Below are 9,633 nucleotides of genomic sequence, written 5' to 3'. Positions count from 1 at the left end.
TCTTTCCTCTCACAGCACAGGATAGGAGGTGTGAACAATTCAATACATCGAAAAAAAGAGAATTTAAACTCTTGAAGTTAGTTTTCAAAATGAGAAATGATATGTCTACAACATTTTTAAAACAAATCATAAGTGGCAGATTGTTACTGATTATTATTATTGAGGCAAAAAAGTAATCATAGTGTTGAGTTCAAATTTGAACCAATAACAACTAATTACCTATGATTTGTTGTGAAAATATTATAAAAATACTGTGGATGTAGCACCTTTTTTGAAAAGAATGCGTAAATGCACTTTTAGTCCTTACATTTTGGCCTTTTTCCATTTTAGTCCATACATTTTCATTTCACTATTTTTAGTCCCTAAACCAATTAACGCGTGTTATTTTACTCATTTCTATCAGTTAACAGACGGAAATAACTGAGGTGGCTAACAGAGGGATTAAAATATTAATAAAAATCCAACAAGTTGGAGAGCTGGTATCTCCAAACAGTTGAGGTGGCTAACGGAAATAGCCTAGTGAACAAGTAGGTAGGAGAGCTGGTATCTCCAAACAGTGTAGGGCCTATGGTAAACTATGACACAATAAAAGAAGTTGCAAATGTGAGATTGGAGGAAACACTTCCCTACTAGGCACCATAAACAAAACCAGTGCAGCCAATAAGGTAACATTCTACCATATCTGTCAAGTAAATGTGTGAGAGTTTTTACATATTACATGTCAATAAATGTGGATTTCTTGTTTATAGACTAGTAGATACAGAAACTCTTCCAAAATCAATCAGCCAACAGGACAAGCTCAAGCTCAACCAAGCTCAACCGCCCCATTTGCACCACCCTAGCCATCTGTATCATCCCAATCCAACATGCACAACTTCACTCCTGGTGCACCAACTTAGCCATGGACAAGCTCTCCCATTCCATTTCCATCATTCTAGTCTAGCATGCATAGCTTCACTCCTTGTGCATTTCCTCAGCCATGGACAAGCTCTTCCAGGCCAAGTGTACCATACCAAACCAGCATGCACTTCTCATCCAGCCCAAGTGCCCCATACCAAACCAGCATGCACTTTTCATCTAGCCCAAGTGCACCATACCAGTACACCATGCATAGCTCTGCCACACCTTTTCCACCACCCCAGTCCAGCATGCATAGCTCCAATCCAAGTGCACACCAGACCCCCACAAGATCATCCAATCCAGTTCAGGCCAGCAAAAGCTCATTCTTTCAGGCTTATGAAGTTCAGTCCAACTCTAATCCAATTGCACCACACAACTTAGGCAGCAGTCCAACTCTAAGACTGAGGAGGAAAATGATGGTCACATCAGGGACCCTAAATGCTTCCAAGAATGCATTTAGATACATGGGGGCTATCAAGTTTGCTAGGAGTCAGTCATCAAGGCATGCTCAAAAAAAAAAAAAATGAATAGCTTGTTGTTTTATATCTTTTGATGAATGACTTGTATTTTGTATAATTATAGCCAAGCCCTTATTTTGTATAATTGGTATTATTTAAACAATGCCCTACTGTTTGGGTTAAGATTGGCAGTTGAACAATGCCCTTTTGTTATTTAAATATACTTTTGCTTTTTTTAATGATAACTATGAAGATGTTTAGGTTAAGTTTGGCAGTATGTTAATTAAAATGTTTGGATTTCAAGATTGAGTTTGTTATTTCCTTCTGTTTTGTTTTATATGTGTAGTATAGTGCTTTCTTGGAATATGTTATCTATTAATATCAGTTTTATTTGTTGCATGCACTTGGAAATCTGCTACTTGGTTCAACAGGGACATTTCCCTACAACATGGTTCAACAGGGACTATGTTACACAGCTAATACCAATCCTGCTATTTCCAATCCTCACATCCACACATTGAATGAGAAAGATATTCATTTATTTCTCAATAGAAAGAGTACAAAATAAGCAGCAAGTGTGTCATTGCTAATAACTAATCCTACCAAAATAGAGCACACTACCAACCCTCCATACATAAACACTGTAACCCTACATGCACTACCAACCACAACAACCCACACAAGTTATTTCCACCCCCTACTTAAGCAAACATAGAACTGCAAATATCACCACTAACAATGCCACAACTACGACTAAAAACTTCTCTCTCTTCTTGTAGCCTGTAAGCTCAGCCTCAAGTTTGATGATCCTTTGCCTTTGCTATGGGATAAGCACCTTACCACGTTCACATATCTCATCATCATGCCATTGGAAGAACCTACACTTTCGCCCCACCTAAAACATAGATAATGCTCTGAAAAATGAAAAATGGAAATCCATAAATTATCGTAGCAACAAATTGAAACAACATACTGAAATTAACTAAAATCCACTCAAACAATTTACTGAAATTGACAGACCCAATAGTTTGGACAACCATAGAACCTTTTGCCAGGGTTGTCTTTAGTCTATGCCACAACTAGGACAGGTTTTTTATTACAGTAGCAGATCATTGGTGCTCTCCTCCTCACGCTGGAACTTGTTGAAGAGCTTGCTTCCATTGGGCTTCGAAGATTGTTTGTTTTGATCGTGGTTTGGGGAGATGAGGCTTAGCTATGTGGGTGGAGGTCCAAGCTCGAATTTTGGGAGTTTAGGGTTTCTAGTACTAATTTGGAGGATTTTGGGTTTTTGGAACTGATTTGGGGGATTTACGGGGTAGTGGTGGTCATGTGGGGGTCACGTGTGAAATAAAGGGGCGGGAAACCCATGCCTGAGTGCCATTGTGGATTTTTATTAATGTTTTAATCCCTTTCTTAACCACCTCAACTATTTTCGTCTGTTGATCGACAGAAATGATTAAAATAACACGCGTTAATTAGTTTATGGACTAAAAGTAGGGAAATGAAAATGTAGGGATCAATGTAGAAATAGAGCCAAAATGTAGGGGTTAAGAGCATCTCCTATAGCTTAGGTAAAAGCAAAATAATCTCTAATAGAGAATGAAACCAAAAAATAGTCCTCCAACAACTTGTTTAAAACTCAAAAAGTTTTTTGCTAATGAATAGTCATTATCCAAACCTGATGTGTTATTGTTCATTAGCAAAATAATAAAATAGAATAAAAAATTAGCAAAGGAAGGAGTGAGAATGGAGTATAGGAATACGTGTGTTAAAATATGAATAAATAATAAATAAAAAATAATATTTAAATAAAATAAAGAAAAAATAGAAAAAATATTAGAGGATATATTTAAAAAAATAAATAGATAAAAAGTAAATACCAATGTTTGTACAAAAATATAAAAAAAAGGGTTAGAAAGTGCATTTGCGCCAAAGTAGATTACAAAAGAGAAAAGTTAGAAATGTGAGTTGCATAGATTCATCCACGTGTGCCTCTTGCAAACGTATACAGTGACCTAAACACCTTTAGTTACATAGATCCCCGTGTGCAAGGACTTCCCCCGCATTATCTCCACGTGTTCTCCTCTAATAGGCCAACTGGATATTCGCCGGCTAGTCTATCCCAAAACATACCCAGATGGACCCCACCCTCCTCTTTATGTCTCAACTCTCAAATCAAACTCAAAGCAAAAAAAAAAAAAAAAAAAAAGACCACTTTTTCTCCGAAATTCTCTTTCCTTTTTTTCCAACAGCAAAATATTTTTTTTTTTCCATATTTGAGAGAGAGAAATGCACGGTCAATAATCCTCGTACCTCAAAACTCACAAAAGCTGCTATGCTATTGCACCACAATGGAGAAGAAGAACAACAACAACAATTCCAGTTTGTTGTTTTAGTTACGAAATGGAGCTGTTGACCTCTTCAACTACGACTTTGTTTCCGATTAGGATAGTAAGTAAATTTAGAGGAGGTAGAAAGAAGAGGGTATCATTGTGGTCTCAACAAGCAGGAAGAGTATCGATAAGGTGCTCAGCAGAGCAGAGTAGTAGTAGTAGTAGCGAAAGGATTGATCATGGCAGAAGAGAAGGAGAGAGTACCGGAAGTGGAGGAGGAGGTGGGTTCACGAGTCCTGCCATGGAAGTCACCACATTTGATCGGAGCTTTGGGAAACATCCGAGTTTCCTGTTTGGAAAAGATTGGTGCTGTTGTCAGACTCAGCTACGGAATCGGTCTGTTCTTTTTTATTTCAATTCTTTTCCCCAACTATTCATAATTAAACTTTATGGGTCAAAAGTTAATGCTATAAATGTAAAATAAAAGGAAGTTTCAGATTGCTTTTTTTTTTTTGGTAAAAGAGGAATTCATTAGAAGAATTAAATTAAATAGTACTAGGACCAAACATCATGTGTTTGGTGGCAAAACCGTAGAAGTGTTACTCTTTATTTTGGAAAGGTAATATTTGTGCTTCAATTAAGAATTTACTCCTTTTCCCTCTGCCATGCGATTCTGTTTTCTTTGCTTCACTTCTTCTTCTTCTTCTTCGTGAATTAAAAAAGTAAAATAATTCAATAGTTGTGGAAGGAGAGTTTTGAATTTTGAAGGTCTTCATTATAAACACTAGAAAATGCCAACTGATTGAGCTACAAGAGCTCTCAAATAAAGTGATATATAGTATCTACCTATTCGTTATAATTTACAAGGTTTTTGGTTGGTTTAGTGATTCCTAAGGCCCATGATATCTATGAGATGCTGGGTTCGAAACCATACCTCAGTGAAAATCTCATATGAGAGTGTGAAGCCTGAGGGAATCTGAAATTCTTGGAATCCTAGCTCAAAACTGTGAATTACTCATGGAAATCCTTAACTGATTCTCAACAAGTGATGAGAGTCCTAACAAGATTCTGTGAATAAAATGACCTCATAGTATTTTGTTTTGATGACAATATTATAGCTCAAAAAGTGTTAGTTCTACTTCTACCAAGGTATGGTCTTGGGAAGGAAGATCCTACCATTTAGTACTTTTGTAAGATGTGGGAAGTGGTTGTCTTCAAAAACAAACCTACTTACGCAGGCACTTGACAGCTTGAGACATCTAGAGTTGCCATTGTACCAGACAATGGTAGTATATCAGTATGGCTATCTGTGCAGACTAGATTGGCCATGTTTAAGCTTTCAATAATGTAGCAAGAAAATTGTTATTAGTTTCTTCATAAAATTTTTGTTCGTTTACCCTTTTATAATCAAGAGAAATAGAGAAATAAATTCCTAAATAAAAAGTAACACACACACACACACTGTGTTCGTAATGTTTATTTTGGTTCCGTTATATCAGGTATATATGGTGCAATGGCTCTAGCGGGAAGGTTCATATGCTCAGTCACTGGAATCGATTCAATGGGAGGCTTTCATCCATCATTAGATGCCATACTAGAAAGGCTTGGATATGCTGTTCCTCCAATCATGGTCCTTCTGTTCATTCTTGACGTAAGATTTGGTTTATTACCTAATAGCTTTAGAAAATCCCTTCCCTTTTTTGCTCTTTGTTTTAGTTTTTGTGCTTTATTCTTATGTTACTTCCTGCATCTTGAGCAATCACAGTGTATGCATCTTGCCAACACTTTCTGAAATTTGATATTTAATGGAAAAAGGATATCTTTTTTTTTGGGGGGGGGGGGGGGGGGGAAGGGTCTCCATTCCTTTTTGAATTGGGACTTCTTCGTTTTACAGAAATTAACTGAAAAAGAAATACCTTCATGATTTAACACAGGATGAAGTTGTGAAGTTTTCACCTCATGCTCGTGCGATCAGAGATGTGGAGGATGAGGAGCTATGGAGCTTCTTTTATGGAATGTCTCCTTGGCAGGTAGATATCTCAAAGCTGTGTGGATTTGACATATGTTTTGAACTTCAATGGATACAGTGTAAAGGAAATGGCTTAATTATCATTCCTCTTCGCAGTTTATACTAATTGTTGCTGCAAGCTCAGTGGGAGAGGAGCTATTTTACCGAGCTGCCCTTCAGGTCTGTTCTTATAAAGATGTTTATTCTACCCTTTATAGAGTAAAAGATACTATGAATTAGTCTTGAGAATTGTTGTCAACTTATTCCTAAATCTTAGCCTTCAAAACTAGCTGATCCGAGTTTCCTGTCAGTCTATTTCACACTGAGGAGTTGTAATCCTTCATATATAAGTTTATTAAGTCCAGGAATAACATTGTAACTTAGGCACAAATGAAGCGCGGTCATCATGTCTATGATAAAAGCATACTGAGTCAATCTGTTTTGAACTTTGTGAAGGCCCCAAATTAAATATTAATTTATGTGGTTTCAGCCGACCTTGTTACTTTTTGAGCAATGTAGAAGCTTTAGATGCTAGTCCATCCACTTGCTTTCTAAAATTCCAAGATTTTGGATACTGCTTTGCTATATTTAGCAGAGTTCAATATATTCTTATTATTTAATCACATTCATACTAAGAAACCATTTTTACTACGTTTTTTTTTTTTTTTTTTTTTTTTTTCATAATTTTGTTGAAGTACTTGCCCTATTATGTTGCCTGTATCTCAGAAAACCATGAGAGTTGTACTGTTAACCAATCACTTTTATGCCAGAAATATTTAAACTATTATAGTTTTATTTCTATTTTGCTTTGTTTCATCATTACTAATATAGTTTCCTTTTTCTCCAACTTTGTAGGGAGCATTGGCTGATATATTTCTAAGGGGCACTGATCTAGTAACTGATGCTCGAGGAATGGCATCTCTGGTATGTGCCTAGTCACGTTCCTTGCTGTCATTAGTAGTAATAATGAAATATTCATTTTATTCCTTAAAACTAAATTGTTTTAAATTTCTTCGAACTGTAGACAGGGGTGCTGCCTCCTTTTGTCCCATTTGCTCAGGCATTTGCAGCTGTAATTACAGCTGCCCTCACAGGTTCTCTCTATTATGTGGCTGCTCTCCAAAAGGTTTGATTCTCCGATAATCATTTTAAGGAATGTTCCCGGGCTTTGAATTGTTCAGTTTGATTTACCTGTGGCTAATTTTTTCTTCAGATCCTACATATGTTGTTGCACCAGTTTTGGAATCTCGCTCTGGTCGTGAAGATCTGAAAAAGCTCTTTGCAGGTCAAACTACTTCCCTAACACAATTCTTAATACAGTGATTGATATATATTTCTGAATTTGACGATGAGCTTGTTTCTTTTAAATGGTTTTGAAATTGCTTCTTCTTTTTAATCAATATTTTTTTGAATTAAAGTTGGGATCTTCAGTAGATGTCCTCATTTATTTAATTATTGTCATAAATGGTTGTTTATATGGTCATTTCACTTCAGCGAGAATTATGATGTGAAGTGTATTTTCATCCAAAGACCATTAATTTTTTATACTAAGAACTGGTAAATTGATCTCTATCTGACCAGAAATGGCCCATGCTATCTCACAATTTGTGGGGCAGGAAATGTTTTTCTTTTAAAAATGGTGAGTTTTATCATACTCATCATTTGTCAAGAGTCTTTTTCAATTTCTACTTTGAATATCGTAATACGCTTTTTGATAGCTGAGAAGATTGACTGTAGCAAATAAATCAGTCAATATTTCCTTTTTCTTCCGGCTAACCCACTTACCATTGGGAGCTTGAAAATAATGAAAGCTAGAGAAAGACCAAGTATTATCCTACACACACACACACACACACACACACATATATATATATATATTCTTTCTCTCAACAATGTCTGATTTTAATTCCACCACCCAATTTTGGTGAATTATTGCAGCCTGGTATGAGAAGAGGAAAATGAAAAAGATCTATTCTCCTCTCTTGGAAGGGCTGCTGGCACTCTACCTTGGTTTTGAATGGATCCAGGTAACTTTAGTTCACAAAAGGACCATTTTGTTATGATGATAGCTAGTAATTTTAATTTTGAGAGGATGAAACTAATAGATCTTTTTTTTTCTTGTCTTTTGATGCAAATTTGACAGACGAATAATATTCTTTCACCCATTATCACTCATGGTATATACTCTGCCGTTATATTGGGACATGGTCTTTGGAAAATACATGACCACCGGCGAAGACTACGCCAAAGAATCCAGCAGCTTAAATTAGATAACAAGAACTAAATTAACTTATGAAGGAGCTGTACAATGAGAAGTAAACTATGCGTGAAGAAAATTTGTATAGTACATATCAGAGTTGTACAAGTTTAATAGTTGTATAATATACTACTTCGTTTAGTAACAATATATAAGTTGAAGATTACAAGAAGCATACTACAAAGTATCATAGCAATTATAGATGCTGGCTTGCATCCATAACCTGACATTTCTCTGATGAAGTTCCTATACAAATATTGCAAAGAAATGATAAATTGACAAGTATCTATCCTTTCAAATAATGAGTTAGGAAGGTCGGGTTCAAAACTGATCGGATGTGTATCTTACTTATCAAGGGTTAGCATGGAAGAAGATCAAAAACAGGGAAAATTTTGGAGCAGTTATGGGGTTAAATGTACTTTACACTTATAGTTGAAAGCAATTTCTTTTCTAATTTTCCTAATCAAACCTCTGTGATATCTAACAATTGCTTGTTTGGGAGAATTTGTATTCATTGGTTTATTGGACTTAGTTAAAAATATAGTTGTATTTAGAAAGAGGTGGAGCTTTGAAAAACTATACATAAGCCAAATAAACTGAATAAGTTGACAAATAGACTCTTGATCAATTATGTCAATCTATTGCTATTAAAGTCATTTAACAGAAACTAGGTACATTAGGTGGACGTAATGTACACATCCAGATCTTTTTCTTGTTGATGCACCCTTGTGGTTTTCGAATGTCTTCATGTCGATATGTTATAAGCTTGAGTTTAGGAATTAGACTCGCCAAAATTGAAGGTAATACTATTTGCTAATCACTCCTTTCAAATCTATCGAAGCCAGTGCACCACTATGACCCTTCTTCTTAGTGGGTATGGTTTTTTTTTTTTTTTTTTTAGGATAAATAAGGATAATTAAAACAATTTGATATCAAATGGGGGTGTGATAAAAAAAAAAAAAAAATAAATCAAGCTAAAATGCAAAACTCACTATACAAGTTTTACCAAAATTAGGGCTGTCCACACCCACCCGTGACCCGCTAAACTCGTCCGATCTAGAACTACCCGAACCAAAATCGTCCGACCCGTGGAGATAGGTGGTCGGCAGCGGGTCTCAAAGTTTTAAAACCGATGCCAACGGGTCGGATGGTGAATCTCCTTCTCCAAAAACGAGCCACCCGATCCGACCGGCTAAAGGCCAGATCTACCTCCAATTTGGCGAAAACATACTGATTTTCGCTAAGATATCCTCATTTTTGCTTACACCCAACTACAATTTACTGGGCTTCGCTTAAATATGGCACAAATCTGGTGAGTTTTTCTCAAATCCAACGAAAATTTGGTAATTTTTGGCTAAGATCCGGTGGGTTTTCCTCAAATCCGGTGAAGATATGGTGTTATTTTGCTCAGATTGAGTGGTTTTGCTCAAATCCAGTGAAGATCCAGTTAAAAAAACATGTAGTTGCCACCGATTTGAGCCTCTGGCAGCATATTTTTAGCTTCAACCGACCCGACCGCCGACCAATCGAGTCCGATCCGACTTGACCCGTGGGTTTTTGCGGTTGGCAGCGGGTCTTCTCATCAGAAACCCGATGTCATCGGGTTGGTCGCGGATTGGGCATAAACCTGACCCGTGGACACCCTTAACCAAAATTCATTTCAGTACTCTAACTTTG

The 9,633-nt window shown here is 36.4% G+C and overlaps 1 protein-coding gene and 1 long non-coding RNA gene across 2 annotated transcripts; both read left to right on the top strand.

The window, feature by feature from the left end:
• Positions 1 to 3,930: 3,930 nt before the first annotated feature.
• Positions 3,931 to 6,831, top strand: LOC136063242 (uncharacterized). Its single transcript, XM_065763294.1, has 6 exons — positions 3,931 to 4,087; positions 5,191 to 5,342; positions 5,626 to 5,721; positions 5,817 to 5,879; positions 6,555 to 6,623; positions 6,724 to 6,831. The coding sequence occupies exons 1-6, from the start codon at positions 3,931 to 3,933 to the stop codon at positions 6,829 to 6,831; spliced, it is 645 nt and encodes a 214-aa protein (XP_065619366.1).
• A 43-nt stretch (positions 6,832 to 6,874) lies between these two features.
• LOC136063243 (uncharacterized) lies at positions 6,875 to 8,243 on the top strand. The gene is made up of 3 exons (XR_010624943.1): positions 6,875 to 6,984; positions 7,638 to 7,726; positions 7,843 to 8,243. It is a non-coding gene; the product is annotated as an uncharacterized LOC136063243 (long non-coding RNA).
• The last annotated feature ends 1,390 nt before the right edge of the window (positions 8,244 to 9,633 follow it).

This window comes from Quercus suber, unplaced genomic scaffold (genome assembly GCF_002906115.3).
Source record: "Quercus suber isolate HL8 unplaced genomic scaffold, Cork oak 2.0 scaffold_502, whole genome shotgun sequence".
Taxonomy (NCBI): Eukaryota; Viridiplantae; Streptophyta; class Magnoliopsida; order Fagales; family Fagaceae; genus Quercus; species Quercus suber.
This window is presented reverse-complemented; position numbering and strand designations above follow the sequence as displayed.